This window comes from Epargyreus clarus, unplaced genomic scaffold (genome assembly GCF_041222505.1).
Source record: "Epargyreus clarus isolate Ecla_fem2 unplaced genomic scaffold, WU_Ecla_fem_2.2 ptg000019l, whole genome shotgun sequence".
Classification (NCBI taxonomy): Eukaryota; Metazoa; Arthropoda; class Insecta; order Lepidoptera; family Hesperiidae; genus Epargyreus; species Epargyreus clarus.
In genome coordinates, this window is record NW_027332227.1 from 3323402 (window position 1) to 3347562 (window position 24161).

The 24161-nt window shown below is 36.7% G+C and overlaps 1 protein-coding gene across 3 annotated transcripts in view; it reads right to left on the bottom strand.

Moving 5' to 3' along the window:
• Window positions 1–1518: 1518 nt before the first annotated feature.
• Window positions 1519–24161, bottom strand: part of NGR-A24 (neuropeptide receptor A24) — a 146185-nt gene continuing 123542 nt past the window's right edge. For 2 of the 3 annotated variants that reach the window (XM_073083511.1, XM_073083512.1), the window contains 10 exons: window positions 12334–12487; window positions 9831–9984; window positions 7801–7975; window positions 5694–5849; window positions 4024–4083; window positions 3784–3934; window positions 3336–3532; window positions 3032–3174; window positions 2506–2627; window positions 1519–2245 (listed from right to left, as the gene is read on the bottom strand). In XM_073083511.1, coding sequence (XP_072939612.1) covers window positions 2536–2627; window positions 3032–3174; window positions 3336–3532; window positions 3784–3934; window positions 4024–4083; window positions 5694–5849; window positions 7801–7975; window positions 9831–9984; window positions 12334–12471 — 1266 coding nt within the window. In that variant the 5' untranslated portion in view covers window positions 12472–12487 and the 3' untranslated portion in view covers window positions 1519–2245; window positions 2506–2535. The remainder of the gene's footprint in view (window positions 2246–2505; window positions 2628–3031; window positions 3175–3335; window positions 3533–3783; window positions 3935–4023; window positions 4084–5693; window positions 5850–7800; window positions 7976–9830; window positions 9985–12333; window positions 12488–24161) is intronic. The other variant, XM_073083513.1, reaches the window with a different exon arrangement.

Genomic DNA, 24161 nt, shown 5'->3' on the forward strand with positions numbered 1-24161 from the left:
CACAAAGAGAATAACTGTCGAAAATTTTTTGTAACACGTATAATTGAAAAATAAAAGTTCCATTGATTATTTAAAGGTTAGTATTACACAATACTGTTTAGGACATTTCCAGAACTATACCTAGTTTGTGGAAATACATACATTACAGGACATACTGTGTACATTACTTACAGGTCACCTGTGGGAGATGCTAATGCCACACGGCCACATGGCCACACGTTAAGTATTATAAAGGTTGTAGCTATTAAAATCATCCACATCTCTCTGATAACATTTAATACTTTTTATAACAACATTTTAGGTACATGTAATACATACTATGTAGTAACATGCACTTGCCCATGGGACACGTCATGTTATCTTAAAATTTTTTTAAAATTAAAATTATGATAACACATTGAATAACTACGAGATACAAGAAGCGACATACGTTATATACATATAAATAGTGCAGCTTAATCTTTTTTAAGGATTTTACCCGATTACTAATGTAGCTTTATTTAAGTATTTTGTTCCATCGTAACTCGTTGAAAATTATTTTACACAATATTCACGAAAATATCTGTCTTTTCCCGAATCTAAAGACGCGAGCAGTTAATCACACCCATATAAGTAGTTACAATGACTAGATAAGCAATTAGGTAGACTGAAATTACTATATATGTACGCCTATTTATTGTATATATAAATATATCTATTTGTGTATATCTACTGAGTAATAAATATTTTTTAAGTCCTCTTTACTCTATGTCGGCGTTTACATGATTTTCAGACAATTTTCGCTAGTAAACGCTTTTATACTTATATTAAAGGTTTCTGGTAGGTTATTTTTTTCTGTATGATTAGAATGTCAGTTGTCCCTGTAGTTCCGGAACTAGAATAAGGCTACGGTATCCACTGCCTGTCGTAAGAGGCGACTAAAAGGGGGTTTCCGGGGTTGCGGGTGGCAAGAGTGGGAGCTCGAACCGTCCAGTATGCTACCCCGGGAAGGACGGCGGTATGTGTGGTCGCATACCGTCGTAATCACTAGATGTTGTGGGAGGAGCGAACGTCCCCCCAGGGCAGAACCCGATCCGGGCATCGCGTTTGAAGGACTCCGATTGTGTTCCGTTGGAGATCCCGGAGTTCTCCAACAAGCGCTGAGGGCGGCCACCGGGGGGGTTTTAATGCTGTAAAAATCCCACATAACCCGACGTCGCTCCCACGTCGTCGGTTACCTTTTGAAGGTTTCTCTCTCGAAAAAAAAAAAAATAGAGGTCACGCCGAACAGCCTTACGCTGTTTGTCCACCAACCACCGATACCGAGCCGATACCGATATTTAATGACGGCGCCGAAGTAGCGTACATACATTTACAATAGCAGATCGGCGTGACCGCTAGATCGGCACCGAGTTTTTGACGAGCCGATGTGCCGACAATGTAAAACATATTGGAACTTGTCCATACACAGCCTTCACACGAGTGACAGCTGGAACAAAATAAACCGCCGACATCGGTAGCAGTGGACAAACTATCGCCATCACGACATCATTAAAATCGGCCCGAAATAATCTTGTTCTCGGTATCGGCTCGATGACGGTGCAGTGCACAAACAGCCTAAGTCGTCAGTCGGTTAGTCGCTGGCAACAAAGGACAGAGGTGCGATACATAATAATGACATACATAATGTTATTGTACAATATTATGGTTGTACTACTCGTATACTGCATTATTATAAAAGATCTTTAAACTCTTCGTTTTTCAAATTTAAATAAATCAGTTTTCATAAAACTGTGATTGGGATATGTTGTGATATGAATCAATTCAGTTAAAAAAAATTTAAACCCATAAAATATTTATGAACCTTCTACGATGGACACTAATGAAATTGGTCCTTTATAGTCTAAAGATTTTATAGATTACACATCAATATTTACAACCTGCAAAAATGAAGTACACAACAAGCAGTTTATGAGTATTATAATTTCTATTTAAATATATAACGATACAGTTCTTGTTCACATACAACCGCGCCATATCAAACATTTGTTTCGTCGGCCTACCCGCGCGACTCAGCCGTACAGGTCCTGCGGGGTGGGTGCGGCGCGGGGCGCGGGGGGCCGTCATATCCACGTGCGCTCGACGCCCGCGTGCGCGGCCGCACTGCCCGCAGCCTCGCCGTGCGCGCCGGCCGCGCCGCGCCGCTGTCAGGCGCTCGTCATCAGTGTATTGTTGTACGTGCTGTGCATTGAGATCCGAATTGTGCCTACAAATTAATCCAGTTTATAATTAATACTATCGGCATCCCGCTTTGCTTCGCAGTGCGTTACATGCCACGTACACCAGCGCAATAGAAATAAAAGAGAAAGAAAAGCGTCGTCGAAGCAAAGAAGCGAAAATGTAAGATGACAAGTGGTTAATAGCTTATGTAACTTGAGCCTATCTACTGAGTGTCATATGAAGCCAATCCGCGCGGAACGAGATCGCTTACGATGTAACATTGATTTATTTAAATTTTCAAATTACCAAACTTCAGGATTGGCCACCGCACATCTCCTACTTGTGTATTTTATTTGCATGCAGCAAATGAGGAGATCCGGGCGGATTTTTGTTGAACTTAGTTGTTTTGTATGTCGTCTTGAATAAACCTACGAAGAATAACCCCAACTTTGATATTACACAGTAAGAAGAAAAGTAAAATATGTACAGCCAGTAACTGTAGTCGAAAATAAAATGTGAAGCATAGGCAGAGAAGATGAGAAACAAAAATAAAGGCATGACCACTATTCAGAAATACGTCTAATGGTTGTTAAATTCAAGTCTATAGTCATGTTTCAGTAGTCATGCAATTTGCATTGACGAGTTTCATGCTTGTGCTGACAATATGTACCTATAGTACATTGTTTATAACAAATGCTTCCACTATGTGCATAAAATTATATCATTGTATTACAATGAACAAAATAATATACTGGTTTGAATGTTGAATAATCTATTAAAGAGCGTGCGTAACGTTTTTACGGCATCTACAGGATGAAAATATAAAACTCACTCGTTCCGTTCTTTCTGCTGGGTGATAGTGAACGCATAGATCGGTCTAGACGATCTGGTCCAAAGGCTCTATGTCTGCTTAGTCCCCGGCCAGCAGCTATTGCTCCGCAACACCAAAAGAACTGTTTAAACCCTCGTCTAAATCTGTAAGAATTAAGAGAAATAAAATTAAAATCGACGAATGGTAGAGAACAATTTCAGCTTTTGTCGCATAGCATAAATTGGCCGACAAAGTTTTGATTTAAAGCCATTCGATGTTTGAAATGAAAGGCACTTTAACGGATAAACTTCGTCTTTGTACTCACTTGGAATTCATCCAGCAGTAAATAATGGGATTGTACATGGAGTTGCTCATAGCGAGCCAGTAGATCCCGAGATATATTTCCTGGATGTGCGGATAGTTTACTAAGTCAGGGTAGTAGGACATGACCACAAAGTAGACGTGGAAAGGCAGCCAGCACACCGCGAATATTACGACAACGACTATCATCATTTTTACCACCTACAAAAGAAAAACATATGAAACATAATATTATTATAATAATTTGCATAATGAGTGTTATGTAGTAAGTATAATATTATCCAAAATATAATTGAAAGCAAGACACTTTTTAACAATAAACAAAAAAGCAATTGCGATCACGACTTTTTATAAACACTTACTTCAGTTATATGGTCATATAAGCTTAATCAAGAAAAAGGGGCAGTTTTACAATTTGAAATTTAAATGTTGATAATTAAAAATCCATTTACCCTCCGCTTGCTTTTGACGTTATCCAATTGCCGTTGTGTACATTCTCCAATGGATTTTGATCCCCATAACTCAACCCCGACCTTTGCGTAGGTGTACGTCATAGAAATAATTGGCAGAAAGTACGTCAGCACCATGAACGCCACATTATATCTGGAAATGGTTTAAGATGATAAAAACCCTTTAAAAAGACTTCAGAAATTTAAGTTTGTAAAAAACTATAGCCTTTAAAAAATACCTACACATATTCCACTTGAGACCTGGTTGTCATCCCATCAGGCCAATCTGGGAAGCACACTCGCCTGAAATAATTTTAAATAGTGAAAAACATTTAAATGTAATACGTACAAATGTAATCCATATATCAACATTGTATGGGGCGATGTTGCAATAATTTAAGTCACGTATATTAAAATAGATAACGAAATATTTACATGAGTAAATAGCCCATATGTATACATTGCACGTTCCATCATATAAAACGTCGAGCCACTCTGCATGTTGGCAATTAAGCGGTGAACGACAGTATACGTGTTTCAGTACACGAAATGAATTTGACGAAGATGGAACACAATTCAGTATCTTTTTCTTTTGTTTATTAACTGATATATTTTTTTATGAAGTTATTGACGAACTTTAGGATGCCTTTCTACTGTAAGACATATGTTAGCTATCTAAACTATGAATATGTGACGTGTATCAAATCTACCAATAGGATTACTTCATTTTCATTTCTTTACTTAGCTTTGGTAACTGAGCTATGAGTATTTTTTACTTTTATGATTATGGTCACTTCAAACGCACAGTGGTCAACACTAGTTTATATAAATGAGCTACAGTTTATTAAGTTCATACATATACAAACTGAAATAAAACAAAGATATTTAAACATGAATCATTGTGATAAAATTCGATGAGCGTGATAACAAGAGACATTTTAATAAAAATACAAATCATTCCAGAAATAACTCTCTCGAGCGTTGTGAGCGTATCAGTATGAGCCGCTACGTTATAAAATTAAAATTGTTCCCAGGGCGCTGAAGTCAGGCTTTTATTTGAGTTTTGTGTTGAAAAGCAAATTGAAATAAAGCTTATTTGTTTGACTGTAGGCATTTCGCTTTATATCTGTTGATAGCCATGTACTTTACCTTAGGGCTTACAGAATTATAAAGTTTATGCTTTCAGTTTTTAAAACATTCTTTCCTACTATAAATTTCAGGCGATTAGAATGTTACTTACAGTTCAGTGACTGATGATAAGTAAAATCTTAAATGTGCAAGTAAAATATACGTATCCATTCATAAAATAAAGCACGAATGTAATGTTTAATAAAGTAGTCGTAGCAATAAACTTGTCCAACATTGAATTAAATCGCTCGTAAGCTTATTCTGTTAGCAGACAGAATAAATCCCCTGACAGCGTTGCAGAGCTGACTATTTAAGACCTAGTAAATGCACGGTAGGTACACCACAAACACATGTCAGTGCACAGAACAGCAGTCTAACCTAACCACTTTATGCCGCTCCGCTGTTAATTCACTGGCTTTCTGTATAAGTTATAGAATTTTTAATTTGTAATGAGTACCTTTTTAACGTTGTTAAGTGAAAAGCTACACGTATTCAATATCATAGTACATTTTTGTAATTTAAAATAAAAGTGGTAAAGGAGCATACTTATTGCCAACCTGATGTTACGTGCAATCGTTGAAGTTTGGTCATCCCGCCGTAGTCAAACTAGGAAATGCTCTATAACTATCATCATCATCATCGAGCAATCACTGTCCCACTGCTGGGCACGGGCCTCTTCTCAGAGTAAGAAGGATTGGGCCATAGTCCACCGCGCTGGCCAAGTGCGTATATAATATGCCTAATCATGATACTGGTTTACAGCTACAAGTTATAGTTGTAGTTACCTGGTGGTTCCGTCAGGTTGCACATCGGTGTCCGTGGTAAAATATATGATATTCGGGCTACTAATGATGGAGCTGCCGGCCCAGATAGCAGCAGCTATTCCCAAAGTCGCTCGCTTGCCTAGTCTAGGCCGAAGCGGGCTCATAATGGCGACATACCTGAAATAAATTATAACTATATTTCTGGAACCCGTACATGGGTTTTTATTACTTATCTACATCAGAACTGCATATCGTTTTTGTTATAAATAGCAGTATTTATTATTTGCTACTAAGTTCTATCAAAGACATTTTCTTCTAAGAATTCTATGTTTAGCTAAAGGTCACAAACTACTGAGAGACGATTAAATATTTTCATCGTCAGATTGGCAGAAACTTTGTCTTCAATCTATTTTACTTGAAGTTCTACATACCTTACTTAATGTGCGGTTCAATTTATAACTGTCAAGGTATTCTGAGTTTGTACCTATTGTACACAAAAGACTCAGGTGTTCTACCCCATCTAGTCCGGAATAAACGTACCTATAACTAAATATTTATATTCGATTTCAATAACATTGTGACAACGTATTTTGTAAGATCGAAAATAATTTGGGAATATTTCATTGTATTCCATTAATTTCGTATCATATTTTTGTGATTGTTTTGATTATGAACACTATTTTTCATATAAAAATATGACGTTTTCTTATTTAATAATATGGAAATCCGTTTTTATATCACTGATTTCACCCTGTTAAATATTTATATTTCTTACGGCTTATTATATACTTTGTAACAAAACATTTTCAATTTAAAGTTTAAATTTTTACGAAAAAACAACATTGAAATTTCATGTGCAATTTTAAAATTCATATTTTAGGACAGTATAGTAGACATTTCATATATTAAATAAAAGATTTTTGAAAAACAAAAATTATAAAACAGTTCGACATACCGAAGTAAATTTAATTAGCTTTCATGAAACTATATGGCGTATTGCGGTCACAACACAGCTGTTGGACCATGTTTGTTCAATATATTAATTATTTTCTTTTTAACCCCTACATTTAAGTCCTACACTAGTATAAAATTACGAAACATATTTCAATAAATGAAAAATGAACATAATTAAGCTTATTTCCGTTACTCTATTTAGTGTTTTTTTAAGAAAGAATTGCAATGTAAATTATATTTTGTGAATACGTTTATCTTTAGATCTTTAGAACAACTTGTTGCACATTACCTATGTAACATAACATACATGAATAGGTATTTCAACCAGAATACGCGAAACCTTAAGACTGCTGGTATTTTATGTTACAATTGATTTCACTCTAAAGTTGTATTGAGTCAATCGAGTTTCAATATGCTCTCGAGGAAGCAATTTGTTGGAAGTCCATAAAATTTCTATATCTTGTTGCACACTTGTAGGAAATAGCCGTAGTGCGGTCTCGGATAACGTTAAGGAATCGATTTTCAATAGAGATGTGCGCTGCCTAGAGAGCAGCCTACGGTTCTAATAGAAATTGCCTGTCGACAGTAAGCACTTTCAATAATTGAATTTAGGTTAGTATGTTAATAGTATTGTTTATGCTAATGAAGCGTCATTTTGTATAATATAACTCATCATCATCATCAACCCATTACTGGGACCTCTCAGAATGAGAAGGATTAGGCCATAGTCCACCGCGCTGGCCAAGTGCGAATCAGTAGACATAATACATGTAAATAAAATAAATAGTAAATAGAATGCATTACAAATTAAATATCCTTTAATTAAGTAATTATTTAAGACGAAGAATTTAGGTAGTAGACTAATATTTAGCAATTAGACCTTTAGTGGCACTATGAAAAATGGATTTTGAAGTCTGAATCTGAATCCACTAGGTATAACTTTCGTTACGTTTTCGTTGCGTATGTTTATGTTGCGTATGATTTTCAGCTAATTTCTTATACAAATATGAAGTAGAATAAATTATAATTACCAACATAATAAAAAAAATCATAGGCTGATTTTTTATTAAAATGTCCGTGTCAACCATTTTTTCATACGTCGCCGACGATATGGAAATTCACTTTCTTTTTTTCATTGCATTTAACAAAGTCGACTTAACGAAAGTATACTCACCGATCTATACTGATAGCCATGAGGGTAAACACAGACGCAGATATACTGAGCACTGCGATGAACTGACAGAACTTGCAGTAGAAGTGACCAAAGGGCCAATCCGAATACAGCATGTATGTGAAGTTAAAGGTCACGTTTAGTGTGGATACCATCGCGTCAGCTACGGAGAGATTCACTGCGAACAAAATAAAAAATAAAAATACAATACGAATTATTCTTCGGAAGAGTAATTCAAACAAGTGTAGTGAAATAATAGTTGGTGCCAAAGAGACAACCTTTATTATACTCACGTAGACAGAAATGAAATGTGAAAATATTTTTAATACCCAAAATGTAATAAGAAATCTTGTAGAAAGTTGAAATATTGTATTAATGTAATAAATTGAAGGATGAGAAATATTTAAATAATAAATTACTATTAACAATCCATTACTACCCTATTTTAAATACTTGGTACGTGAACTGTGTACTAGTAACTACGAAAGTGCGGTAAAAGTTTTATTCCTTTTAAAGGTGTGTTTAAAATTGTTAAAATTTAAAATTGCTAGAAGAATCAACCAGCGTATTTCGAACTACTACGTCTACACAGCTCGTAGAGAGCCACAAAACCTTGAAAACCGTGTTGTGGTGGGCAAGGTGGGCAGGAGTGGATCTAGGTGTCACTTAGTCTGTCTTTCAGATCAACCAAAGGCATTGTGGCATGGAGACAGCTCGTTACATTATCAGCTTCATTAGTAAAAAAAAGTGATGAAGAAGAAGTCTCCTTCTTTCTACGGGACCCGATAAACTTTTCATGTTGAGATTTTTCATTTCTTGGCGTATTTTATTTTGCTTACTGTCTGCAAGTTTGAAGAACTGTTCGCAGTAGAATTCCGCTGAGAAAATGTTGAAACTTTCGAAGCAAGTTTCATAGTTTTTACTTACTGGACATTTGTTATCTCCATCTTAGTTTTATCCGGTTCTTATTATACCATAGACTTTTACATTGAACTGTTTTACAAGATAACTTGAAATGTGACTGCGTAATTCCTAAACCTCTTTGCTTTTTAAATTGATATTTGTAAAAATGTGATTCGTAATTGAATAAATTGTAATTATAGCTTTTTTACACAAATTAGACTGTAATATATAAAAACATATGTATCTAATAACATATTGAAGGGCAAATGCTTCGATCACTAATAAGAACGGCAAATGCTATAAACAATCAATTTCAAATACAACTTTCTAACAGTAAAGCACTTTATTATGGCGGTCTGGTATTTTCGTGTAATACTCCTATTTCACGGGAGACTGGTTCAACAAAATAAGGGGTATTGAGTGTGAAATAAGCCATACGTGTTAAAATTTGAGAATCTTTTTGTTCAGACTATAATGTAAAGCATCATTCAACGATGCTCCCATATTGGACGTGATAGCATGTGATCAATTTAAAATTTCTTCTAAGACTATTAGGTATTCTGAGCAAACATTCAATGTCTAAAATGTTTTTAGCCTTGTTCTCAAAAGTTATGATTATTATTTTCGCTTAGAAACGAAAGGCCAATTTCGCATTGTCACCATGCCCACTAAGCATTTATGCTCAAAATGGTTTGTTTATTTGAAGATACATGCTTTGTATATTTATTATATCTCAGTATTATGTCTATGTTCCTAAAGCCTTTATCGTCGATTATTCAAAGAGTTAGTAAATATGTAGAAAAAGATAGAATGTAATCTAATAAACATAGACTTTTCTTTTATTGTTTTCATAGTGTATGTTTACTAAACCAGACTCTTGCATTTTTCAATCTTTATGAAAGTGATTCTTTTTAGTATCCAGGCTCGTAATAAAGCAGTGAAGCGTTTTTAGAGCATGGCAATCTACACGATAAAAGGTAATGGATGGAGGGAGCGCTTGACTATTGATGTCACAAAAGCTCGCGAATAGCTACAAAGCAAATAAACCGTGTTTCTTATGGTTTTGACTGTATTTTCTATAATACTTATACTGAATTTTGATGTGTAGCGGATGATATGTAGGTACGTACCTAAAAAGTAATTGGTGACGCTTCTCATTCGCTTGTTCGCAAGAACTATCCATATGACGACGAGGTTGCCGACGGTGGCGACCACCACCATCCCGGCGAACAGCACCGTCCATAACACTTGCCGCCACCATGGCAATATGAACGATTGGTATGGCTGGAAAAATAAAAGTATTAAATTCCTATATAAAAATACTTATATTATATTGCATTACCAAACATAGATAACCCTAGTAAAAGATGATGGTAAGTAGCTAAAAATTAAGTTGTCCATGGACATTTTAATTAATCCCAGATAGAGTCAGTTAAGACCTATCCGAGAGGGGCGGCATGCGTCGCTACCCCTGAGGAGTACTAAGTTGGATTGCTTCGTGTGAGTGCAGAGACCACACTCACTACCGCAATTGTGTAATTTTTCAAACGTATGTTACAATTAAGTAAGTGGTCATTGCCTCCCTTGGAAATCTGTAATCAACTCTATATAGAACAGAAGCCAAGGGGGCCGTTAAGCTATGTCTTTTTTAATTTCATGATTATTCATATCCGTTATACAACGTGCTTCAGGGAATACTACTGGACTAACGTTGTGAAATTAAGTGCAGTTAGCGGAAAACACCTGTGCTCAGATTAATTGGGTAGTTCCGCTGGGATATTATTTTATTTTAATAAACTTACAACCATGGACTATTAAAAAACTGCACATTACTTAAGACTGCAATTTTCATTATTTCCTATTTCCTCACTGCGATTGGGTGAGGCCTGGAGCTTACACCACCACCCTTCTGCATTTGTAGAGGTAGGTTCGGATTAGTAGCCGACCGTTAAAACCACCTATTAGGACTCCCACAAGGTTAAACTACTTGTATAATAACCACTGAAGTTAACGTGCCTTCGTGGTGCCTAACGTGGTTAACGTGCCTTCCGAAGCGCGAAAATGCGCAATATATTTCTCCATTAGCGGTTACCTACTCAACATTCTGACATAGTCTGACATAACTTTGTTGATCGATTATGATCTAAAAGTTAAAGTGACATTTTAATTAAAATAAAAGATTAAAGTACCTTCGTTTTAATTAGCATATGTGTGTATTTCTAACAGAGGGTTTAATTTAATGTAAACCTTAGAAAGGTTTGAAAACAGTAATACCAAATTAATAACATTCGCATAATAAATCGAAGTAAATGTATTCAAACAACTCATCAATTCTCATTTTCCCTAACTCAAATTGTTAAATGTAAAGTTGAAATGGAAGCCTAATAAAATTTATTTACAGAAGCTTTCATTTAACAATTAAACGAGTAACTGCGGCCTTTGGTTATATCCAAAAGCAATTAAGGACAATTTAAATATCGGAAGTGATCTTCAATCCCTATTATATCTTTATATATATATTTCTTATGTGCGTGTGTATGTCACTGAACTTCTCCTAAACGACTGATTTTGATGAAATTTTTTGTGTGTGTTCAAGGGGACTTGAGAATGGTTTAGATTCACAATTTAGTCCGTGGGAAAAGGTTTTTTAATTAATATTTAATTCGTAAGTAGTTGTTGATTTTGGAATGTTTCACATTGGATTTGACAGACTTCGCTACCATCGCAGTTTCAAATATTCTATCTTTTTTTCAAACCCGTAAGTGATAAGGGTTGTTTAGCCTTAACATTTTTTTATTTATATGGCAACACAACGTTTGCCGGGTCAGCTAGTGTACAGTAAAATACTAAAATAAATAAATTAAGTCTTTTGCTAGTTATAATATGTAAGGTTTAAAATAATAGGAAAAAAAGCAATCTTCTATTTATTGATGATAAAAATAATTATAATTTAAAACTGTTGTTTATTTTGAAATTACTTTAAATACTGCAAAATTTGTTTGAAAGAAAAGATCTTAGTAAAGTAAGATGCCTAGGAAGATACAGTGTATTACAATGTATACTGAATGATTTATTTTAATGGCTTATATGAATACATACGATAAAGAGATACGTACAACAAATAAGAACAAAACAAAAGACGTTTGCTGCAACGTCAGTTTCTTTCAGACAACTTGTTATGGGAGTTACAAGTAGAAAAGATTTAATGAGGGGAGCGATATCTTCAATACAAAGGCGCATTTCTTAGAAAGCTCTAGCGTATTATATGAAGACAATATTTTTCTTATTGGACCTTTTCAGGGATATTTATGATTGAGATACTATTTTTATTTTAGAAGGTGGTGGAATTAAAGTTTCAGCGGGGAGGTGCCACATCCACACTTATTACGTATCAGGTCTTGAGTTTTGATGGAAGGATATTGATGCCCGTTGACTTACATATAAGACAACTATCCTAGTCCTCAAAAGTGGCAATACATTTGTGATCAACTAAATGTATCAGGTGGACTGCATACCTCTTTGTTACTTCTATAATATAAAGAAACAAGTGACATACTTGTTTTTTTATACTCCTGATGGAAGGGAACAGAGTTATATCTCAAAACACATGGAATATAAGGGCGTGTAACTTACTTCCGTAACATTTTGGGTGTCGTTAATGTATACGTGGTTGGCCACATCATAGAAGGTGACGTAGATGTCTTGCTGCTCGCTGTCGTACGACGTGGTCCAGTTGACAGCGGACGTCGTTGGTAGCGGCTCGTCCAACATGGTCGCATCTGGACACCTGGAGTAAAACATACAGATGAGACGAATAGATAGGGATGTATTTCTTTGTTTGTATATAGATGTTTGCTGATAAAACACTGAAAGACTAAACATGTGCAAATAACACAGGAGATGTAATGAAATAGACTTCTAAAGAAGAAAAAAGCAAAATTTTTATTCAATAAAAATAAAACATGATGTATTTTGTATTCAATACAAATTGTGTAACTTAAAATGTACATTTTCAATATCCATTTATGGTTACAACCAAACAACCATAGCGATTTGCGACGCGGATATTCCGTTCAACCTCAGAATTGAAAACGAATAAAAACTGTCAAGAAATAAACTTTATTAACTGAAAAATAGTTACAATTATAATTAAAGTTATAGAAAATTATTAAATTAAACTATAAATAGGTATAAAATAACTTATTTATAAAATAAATTTGAAATAATAAAATATTTTTTTATTAAAATAATTTGGAATAAAAATGTGAAAAAATTACGTGAAAAGTAATAATTTAGCATAGTAGGTAATAAATCTCTGAACTCGTCACAACGTGCGGGGAGAACACGCTTATTGGCTCAGATTGCGCCTTGGTTGGCACTGACAACATAATTAAAGCAATAAATTATATTATAACATTGTTTTAGGAATCTATTTCTGTCGTTTGTCTGTGGTTAACTGAAATGGAATCTAATGCAAATAAAAAGCTTCGACGGAAACGATTGAGATATAAGTATAAAAGGAAAATCTAAGATCTGTGATATTACAGTATGTACATTGAAATTGTTCAAACAAATAAAATATTTCATCATCGAAGGTATTTTGAATTTTATTAAATTCCACTAATCTTAAATTGTTTTACTATGATATTAAAACGAAAAGGTTTTGCCATAACATCGAATCTCACAAATATTTCTATTTTATTACTGTTCTGATGGTTTTATTTTATTTATTGGCAATAATTTTAATATGCTTGTTCAAACGAGGGTTCACATATGAACCGAATTGGAAATGCAAAGCTAAAGCTAAAGGCTTATTCTCCTATCAAAGTGGCTGTCACGAGCACTACAACTTACTAAGCCGCTTACAAATCGAGTCCACATGCGTGCTGTCCGCATTTGATCAGGATTAGTCAAACGCAAATTATTCAATCCTGTGAAATTGGGAACTATAGGTACTGCACATAGTCCGATACATCGTTGACATGTGAAATTGGTGTACGAAACGAGCATGCAATCCACCTGATGGTAAATTGCTTAGCCGCTAATAGAAAAAATAACCAAAGAGGATTGAAATGTTTATTATAATTGGTCGTAGATACATTGCTACCCTTGAATCTTATCGATGATAGGACCTCTCATTTAATTGTTTAAGCGTTTGCTTTTAATGATGTGCCGAGTCGGCCATTTTTGGTATTCGAGTACTTTAGTACTCATATAAAAAAGAATCGAGTCAGTACTCGAGTCCAAAGTATTCACAAAGTACTCGAGTACTTTGCACAACATACAGTCCAATAGCAAAAAAAAAAAAAAAACGCCACTCACTACACAAAATTAATCAAGTTTTTACTTGTACGAGTAGTATTTGTAGTGTACGAGTAACGTCAGTATTCGAGTTTTACTGGTACTCGAGTATCACTATTGGTACTCGAGTATGCGAGTTTATGTAAGTACTCGAGTCGACCTGACTCGGCACATCTCTATTTGCTTTACCACCCACCACCAGTTTAACACCAGCACTTGATATCTTCTATAATACAGATATACATGGATATGGCGGTATTGCTATCGCAGCAGAACCATAAAGAGTTCTCTCCACCTTAAGTTGTCTACCTTGTCGGAGTAAAAAATTTATTAAAATAAATTGGGCAGGAATAACGGCCTAAGTATTACGTCTGGCGAGTTAGACGTACTTTTCAATAGTCTATTTCAGTCAAGGCGCGGTTATGTGTGAAATGTGAATACAACGCAATATGCAGTAAAACGTTGAATTTAATGAAGCATATAAATAACCAACGCCGATAGCTGTCAGCGACATCTTGTAGTGGATATATGGCTTAACACGTTAGCTGCGGAACGCGGCTTAAAACACCTCGTCCATGTCTGGTCGTTATAGCGGTAAGAAAAAACTTTAACTTCTCTGTGGTGCGAGAGGCATAACTTCCGTCTGGTTCAGTGTAGGAGAGTGATAACTATATCTTTGTGATGTGCTACTGATTCCTAGTTCTATGGTACACCAACCTAATGTCGGGTTTGTTAGACCTCGTACCGCACTGAACAAATAATAATGCTAACACAGTGCGGAACGAGGTTGGGAACGCCTCGTTTCCCCACGCACCTCGTACCGCACCCCACGCTAGCTTCACGTGGTTAGTGTTGTGCAACGCAGTCGAGGCTGCGTAGCGACGAAGTAGGACCGCTGTCTTTATGTTGAAAATTATCATGTCGAAACGTTGCCGAAAAAAGTTGATCATGGAGGAAGATGAAGAAAAACCGGTTGAAAAATCTGAGCCAGAATCAGAATACAGGAAGATATTTCAAAAACAGGTAAGTCACAAATATACTCTGTCTAGGTGAAAGTCCAGTAGTGAGACTTGGCAGGCTAGGCGTATATCCGTATAGTAAGAAATTACATTATAGATAATTACGTTTCCTGTTATGGTTCAAACAAAAGTTAAGTAGCTACATTATTGATATAGGAAACGTAGGCAAAATCGTTACCGAGTATTCCGATTACTCTTTACCCTAATCTACTCGCTCCTACTTTTCAGAATCCACTGCAAAGAAAGCACATCATCTCGATAAGGGTCCAAAGAAGAAGAGATGTGTCGGATGCTACGAAAAACTCCGCACATTCTTGACATGTCGTGAGGCAGACAAAAAAACCAAAAAAAAAATCTCACGGAATGCACTGTTTGCAAAAAACCTTATTGTCTGAAATGTTTCAATGAAAAACATCCATAACTTTTCCCCTTTTTGTATTCATTCTGTCCATAACGTTGATAAATAAAAACAATAAAATAAAATCGATATTTATTTTCCCATCACTAAATTATATGGAAACCTGCCATTTTTCAGTGCGGTCCGAGGTGCATTAGACCCACATTTTATTTTACCCATAGAATCTAAAGTAACGAATTTAACCAAGGGCGGCGGCAGTTTTAGGTTAATGAACTCATTGTTAATAATAATCAAGACAAAAGCCGTCGATTTTGTCTTATTTGGCGCCAAAAAAAGGATTTTAGTCTCCTTCGGGCGGTGGGATTTAACACGCCTCGTGCCGCCACAATGTCGGATATAGGACGAGGTTTAAAACAACTCGTAACGCAGTAATGGAAAGTACAGAAAAATCTGTGACGCAGGGAACGTGTTAATTAAAATAAGTGGACGTTTAATTAATATTTATCTGCGCAAGTATCGCCTAATTACCGGGTACTCTGGTATTTACGGCCATCCGTAATCTATCGAATGCCGTCCTACCACGTAAGTAGATTATTTACGGCGTCTGTTTGTTTGGGATTCGCTTGTTATATTCGGCTTCTGCAGTATACCAAATATTTAGAGATTTTCCTTAGCGCACTACTAAATTGGCGGCTGGACAACTAATGATATAATTTGTCAGTGTTTGTGTCTAAACATACAAGGGATATAGTTATACTATATGATAAATATATGGTTAAACTTTGAAGGCCTCCGACATTTATTTTTGCTTTTAAACAACACTTTTAATCGTTATGGGTCCGCGGGCTAACAGTTTGGCGCGTACTATACCTAACATTACTTATCAGCAGGTGGGGTGGATGCTTATTTGTTACGTCTACACAAAAAGCCACTGACTTTTGAAGGTAGAACCCTTTATGGTTCGATTCTCGCGGGAACCTATTCTATTTCTGCGTCATATGCAACAGTGTTACTTACCATCAGGTGGACGAGCAGACGAGCATGTACCTACGTCTGCTACTCCTATGGTATAAAAAATCTCTTGCCGGAACTCCCAGTGCTGGTAGTCGTGCCATGATAGCTTAAACGGCAGTTAACGTAAAAGTTAATATAGGGTAATTTAGGTTCTATATATAGGCAATATAGAAGCAATAATATGAATCCTAATTACCCTATATTGCCTGTACGTATTAGTTTACTGATCAAATATACAGGCAGGTACAAACGCGAGGTATTAGTTGGTCTAGTCGGCCAGTCTGTTTGTGAGCTAATGTTGACATTGGCAGCGATCAACCATTGCCGTCCATGTCAATGAACCACGCAACCATGCTCGAGTAGGTACGAATTGGGATTAAGACAAATTACACTGAAGCACATTTTATCGAAAAGACTATTGCTTAATAGCAAATTAATGCAAGTGGAAATATTGCAACCATGTTTCAAAATAAGATGGCCTGTATAAAAGATCTTTTTTCAATGTTTTTAATAAAATCAATTTGTTTTTGATTAATACTTACATTACAAATCTACTTCATATTTCGCGTTCTACTCGCACTTGGCCTGTTTTTAAGTCACTTTTCTGTTAATATCCAATCATTTCCTTTAGGTTTATCTAAGAACTTATAAAGGTCTTTTAAGTTCATAACCAACAATTTTTACAAGAGTTTTGATGTTATGGTCATTATAGAGATGAGAGAGAGAGATCCTTTTCCTACGATAAAAAATAAAAAAGTTGGTACTAAAATTTGAATACTAATACTAAATTAAGTTTATTTTTTGAACAAAATTCTTTTATATCCGAAACGTGGATCCAATATTCATAAATAAATGTAGGATTACAGTGTTAAGATAAATATCGGTAAGATTACAAGCACGGATTGAACCTCAAGAAGATAATCTCTGTGATTTTTTTTAAATATCTTGCCGTAAAAATATTGTAAAGAAAATGTTTCTTCAATGGACTTATTACCTAGTACATCCGAAGATAATAGGCAACATGCATATGTTTCAGTCATACCTAGAATTCTACTTAACTGTTTCATACTCATCTATGATGATCACACATTGTATTTTGTTGCCTATCTATTGGATAAATCTATTACGTCAATTCCTTTCAAGAAATATTGTTCTTATTGTCTATCGAGTTGTGTCTATCCGATAATTACTCTTAACTGCTTTATTATCCAAGTCTTATGCCTGGTTTACACAGGACAAGATTCTCGAATGCGAGTAATACTTTCTAGCATACTAGTTTTGGTGCGACGTGGCGCGTGTGTGTAGGTGCGCCAAGATAGATATTTGGGAAGAAGGTAAATGATACGACCAGTTCGCAGCAGTGCGAGTGAACGACTAACTTTTATTCGTTAAGGTACAGTATTACAATCGGTATGTGCATACGGCACACTAGTAATAAGCGCTACGAGGTCAAACGCTACAACTGCTACGAGAATTACAATTACAAACTAATTTAGCGCGTAGTACACATAATATGAAATGAATCACACGAAAAAATTACAATACTATCCAATCAAATCAAATCAACTTATTTGTGAATAAGGTTATTGTTAGTTGTTACACGGATGACATTTACCACGTGTTTCTACTTCTCAGGCTTCTCAGACCAAAATGAAGGCTAACAAAAACATGAAAAGTACAAATGTACTTTTCATGTTTTTGTTAGCCTTCATTTTGGTCTCTGTGAGTTTTTTACCTTTGATAAATAATGGATCAATTGATTTTTAAAATTAATTATGTTCATAAAATCTTCAAAGTTTCATACACCATATAACCAAATAAAACTAAAACGCTGCTAGCTATTATTCTAAATAAATATAATTTAAGTTAAAGTGTGTAATAATGACAAACAGTGAACGAGCTATAAAATTTGGTCTGTTAGTTTCTAAGATTACCTGTCATATAAATAAGGGTGCCTTCATTTTGATACGCATTACTGCCAAACGTACACTTACTCGCAAACGATAATCTCGTATAACATTAATCTCGCATCGATAAATGCTTTTTATGTTGCCGATATTGTATATACAGCTTTATACAATACCACGAATAGGTACATATATTGGAGCTGTAACGAGCAAGTTTTCCTTTCACAATACATGTCGAGTGGATGAACTTTAATAAGCGAGGGATCCTGCAGCTATCTCAATCATTATTATTTATACAGACCGTTATTGATGAGAGTACTATAACAATATATTGTGCACGATATATGTAATGATCATGTTTAACGTCATTTCTAACAGAGATAATAAATGAAAATAAGTCGTATAAATCATTCATAAAAGATATGAAATACATATTATGGCTATAGATAGGATATTGTCAAGATTTTCATATTATAACTTATCCCGCTTTACAGTAACACCAACTCGGAATAAAGTTTGATATGTATTTCAAAACAACTTACCGCCGACCTATTACTTCTATACAGTTCAAGATCTTTATTTATTTATTATTTAATGGTCACTAACATACTTTTCACTTTTACATAATCGAACATACATACATTATCGAATAATCTCTACTTGCTAAGTGGCAGTACTATTATTAGTGACGACATCATGCCAAACATCGTAATTAAAAATATGATAATTAATATACAATCATAATTCAATAATATTAAAATAAGACAATATTTTAATTAAGAAAAAAATAATGAAATTACAAAACAGACAACATGAATTAATTAAATAAGTTACTAATTAAGATCTTTTTCTTCAACTTTTCACTACTATCGGAGAAAAGGTCTAAATTTTTGCTTTTCTCTAGCGAATTGTATTCTCTTATAAATCTATTTATCGGAGCGTTACGACCTAAGTTAGAGTAGCACATCGGATTATGTAAAATGTTAAATCTAGAGTATCTAGGCAGCTTAGAAGTAGGCAGCTTTGGTTGTAACAATAATTTAAATTGCTAGAAAATGTAAAAACATTCCTACACATTTCTATATGTTCATCCATCCATCCATCCATCAGCCTTTTGAGGTCCACTGCTGGACATAGGCCTCCCCTAATTGGCGCCACTCTAACCGGTCCCGTGCCCTTTGAAGCCAGCGGTTTCCCGCCGTCTTCTTCAGGTCGTCGGTCCACCTGGTCGGGGGGCGGCCTGAACTCCTTTTGCCTACGCGTGGTCGCCACTCGAGGACCTTCCTTCCCCACCGGTTATCGGTCCTCCGAGCGATGTGGCCGGCCCATTGCCACTTCAGCCTGCTAATTTTGAGAGCTATGTCGGTAAGCTTAGTTCGTCTACGGATTTCATCGTTGCGAATCATGTCTCGTAGCGAAATACCAAGCATAGCCCTCTCCATAGCACGCTGAGCGACTCTGAGCTTTCGAACTAGGCCTACAGTAAACGACCACGTTTCGGCGCCGTATGTCATCACTGGCAACACACATTGCTCGAATAATTTCGACTTCAGGCACTGAGGAATTTTGGACGAGAAGATACTCCGTAATTTCCCGAACGCAGCCCAGCCGAGTTGGATTCTTCGAGTGACCTCCCTCTCAAAGTTGGACTTACCCATCCGGATCGTTTGTCCCAGGTAAATGTACTCGTCAACAACTTCGAGAGGAGTGCCATCAACAACTACCGGTACGGGTGTGACATGGACATTTGACATGATTTTCGTCTTGTCCATGTTCATCTTAAGACCCACCCGTTGTGAGGCACTGTTGAGGTCTCCTAGCATTTTACTGAGGTCCCTCAGCGAATCTGCCAAGATGACTATATCATCGGCAAATCGAAGGTGTGTGAGGTGTTCGCCATTGATGTTAACGCCAAGACCTTTCCACTCCATCAGCTTGAACACATCTTCCAACGCAGCGGTGAACAGCTTCGGCGATACAACATCGCCCTGTCTAACTCCCCGCTGCAATTGGATAGGGTTCGTCCTCTGATCGTGTACTCGGACTGACATGGTGGCGGCTTTGTATACACACTTCAACACCTCGATGTACCTATAGTCGATCTGGCATCGCTGAAGGGACTCCAGCACTGCCCAGGTCTCGATAGAATCGAAGGCTTTCTCATAGTCCACATAGGCAACACATAGCGGCAGATTATACTCCTCGGTCTTCTGTATAATCTGCCGGAGCGTGTGTATGTGGTCCATGGTGCTGTAGCCTTTTCGGAATCCGGCTTGTTCGGGAGGCTGGAAGTCGTCAAGCCTGCGTGCAATACGGTTAGTGAGGACCCTCGAAAAGAGCTTATAAACATGGCTCAGAAGCGCAATGGGCCTGTAGTTCTTCAATAGGGTTTTATCGCCCTTTTTGAAGAACAGTACCACTACGCTTCTGCTCCACGCTTCCGGGGTAGTTCCGCTATTGATCACGGAATCGAACAACTTTTTTTTGAAACGGTTTCGTAACTCAATCTGAAAGCCTTCGGAGCCCTGGATTCGTACAGATGTTGGGCGGAGCGTAGACTTCATCAGGCGTGACCGTTCGAGCTTAACGTTGATATTTAATGTGCCTCTTACCATCCGGTGATCACTTCCGGTTTTCACCCTGTTGATCACAGAGACATCATTAAATATGTGCCGTTTGTCTGCCAAAATGAAGTCTATCTCGTTCTTGACGGTACCATCGGGACTTATCCAAGTCCACTTTCGCTGTGCCTTCTTCTTGTAGAAGGAGTTCATCATAAAGAAGTCTTCCCTCTCCAAGAAGTTGGCAAGCAAGTGGCCTCGGTGGTTCCGTTGTCCAATTCCAAAGGGCCCCACCTTCAGTTCGTCACCATTTCACGTGCCTAGTCTTGCATTAAAATCCCCCATAACAACGGTAAAATGGGTTTTTGAGGTATGTATGGCTCTACTTATGTCCTCATACATAACCTCAACCTCATCGTCTGGGTGTGTCGACGTCGGCGCATATACCTGTATGACCTTCAGCGAATACCGTTTAGATATTCTGAGTATAAGGTACGCTACCCTTGCCGACACACTGTCGACCGTTACCACGTTGTTAACGAGGGATTTGTGGACGAGGAACCCGACACCTCCTTGAGACAGGTGTTCGCCCTCCCGGTGATAGAACAAGTTGCCGGATTTAAGGATTACCGTGTCCTCCCCCTGTCTTCGGACTTCTGATAATCCCAAAATACTCCAGTTTAACTTGTCTATCTCTTCTTCCAGCTCCTGTATCTTCTCGTCGGTCCTCAGTGTCCTGGTATTGTATGTTGCCAGGTGCAGAAGTCGTCGTGTGTGGTAGCCGACTCTCTTCCGGGGATTCTTAGCACCCCCTGCCCCGCCGTTACCTTGGCCGCTACCATAGCCCGGAATAGCGGGGCCGCCGGGGACTGGGGGCCGTGGCTTTTCTGCACCTATCATTGGGGGTTTTTGCCATAGTCACCGCGCCTGGCATGCGTGTTGGTGACCGCAGTAGGTGTTATTCTTACACGGGAAAATGCTGCTGCCCATCTCCTGGTATTTGTCCCTTAGTCGGCTCTTACGACATCCACGGGAAGAGAGGGAGTGGTGCTATTCGAGGCCGGCACCACACGGCACCATTTCTATATGTTATAGTTTCTAAACTGATCTCTACTTCCGTAAATTTCATTCGTGTGTTGAAAACTAAATTCCACGGAAATATAGCAAACTGTGACGGCAAAAATTGCACGCCTTTTTCATTTTAATTCAATTTGCTACTGAAATTGTCACATGAAATTGAAAACGTTGGACACGAAATGGTCTGTTTTTAGACAGCCACTTGTGCCAAGTGACATTCATGTACTGTTTTTATTAGAGCATTTGTTTAAAATAAACATATAAACATTAATTGAAAACAAGCGGTTAAAACAAATATAAATTGGTTTACGTTTAATGTGATTGTTGTTTTATGTATAACGAGCTGTGCCCCGCGGTTTTACCCCCGTTTTAAAGCGTAAATATTCGGGAAATTTTATAGAATTTTTCTTATCGCGGGGTCTTAATTCTAAAATATTGAAGTAGCCTAAGTTATTTCTTATAAGATTAGCTAAGTGACAGTGAAAGTCCCGTCAAAATAGGTCCAACCGCTTCGGAGATTAGCCGGGACAAACAAACAGACAGACCGACAGTCGGACGGACGGACAAACATAAAGAATGACAAAAAAATGATTTATTGCTATAAATAACGTACATACGAGTATAATCTCATATACATTTAGTAAAATTCTATTATTTTGACATTATTAACGAACATTTACATTGTATTTATTTGTATAGATTGCCATTTGGTAGGTAAATGTTCTCATTAAAAATACATATTGGTTTACGTATTGTTTTTACGTATAATTTGTTATTCTCAGAGAAGACAATGAACGATCATGTTTGCTCAGTACCCCTAGTTGATAGATCGCGGCAATTTTTAACCGGGAACCGATTTAGGAGTGTTGCGTAAGTATGTGAAGTAATAAATTGTCTTATTATTTTCACTGGATACTAAGCAGATACCGTCAGTGTTTTTACGCACTCGGCTTATACGTAAGCTTGTAAAATTATACAGAATTCCTTTGTACAATCCGGCGCCTCCTGTAGTACGACAAGCAATTTTTTTTTTCATTTAGATTTCATGAAGCAACGAATCGCGTGGCGGAGCGATCACCATATCGGTCTGACGCGCTGAGGGTCCCGGGTTCGATCCCCGGTTAGACAGACATCTAAATGATGAATTAAGATTTCTGTGTCTGGGTCTAGGTGTTTGTGTATATTGTCTATGTGTGTGTCCATGGCACCCACGACACAGGGAAACCTAGTGTGGGGCTGTGAGTGTAGAAAGCGTTTATTTATTTATGAAGCAGCCAACGAGCATGCAGTCCACTTCATGGTTAGCGGCTATTGCCGTCTATGTAAATCTTCACCCTTTATTATTTCAGATACTTCTTTCAGATAAGATGCGAGCTGGGGATTAAGTTGGAACATCTCGGATAAGTATGTTTATTTGATTGATTACGGTTCCAATATAATTGGTTATGCGGTAGCGTGACGTGTCTTGACTGCGATGCTCTCTAGATTGGTGACAAAGTCTGTCTTACGAGTGGTCTAGGCATAAAGGCTAAGCTGTTAATTGAAAGACTAATTACGTTACTTGGTTGCGTCATACCAAAAATATTATTACGGATGTGTTACTTATATTATGTAATCATTTTTGGTCGGATTACAATTCCGATTACTAGTATCATCGGGGTATTACTCTAGTCCAACAAATTTCTTATTCCGCCACCGATTTGCACAACAATTTTCGAATTACCCCAAGTAAGTGTAATGTACAGGGAAGTTTATTACTGGGTGTTATACTTAATCCTCTTACCCAGATTCCATGGAGCCATGGGATCCACGGTTCCATGGAGCTAACAAGATTATGAAGGATGACTCAGCAGGAAAATATATGAATTACAAACGCTTACATTCTCAGAAGCTCGTAAGAAATATTCTATATAAATAAAAATGAATGAAACATGAAAATACGAGTGCGTATTAAGTTAACAATGGCTGAAAATATTTCTATTGATGAAAGCGAGCGTTTATGTTTTTATAACACAAATGTATTCGAGCATACAAAATGGATCTGCCATTTTATCATGAAATTATAGAAAAGCTTCTGGGACATTTTTTATTTAATTATTTAAAAATTGGACTATAAAAAAGCCATCGCTACCTTTATAGAACACATTATTTTCTTTTCTGAAATTTTGAAATTATCAGTCGATGATTTTAAATTTCGATTCAAAGCTTCACTCTTACAATAGAT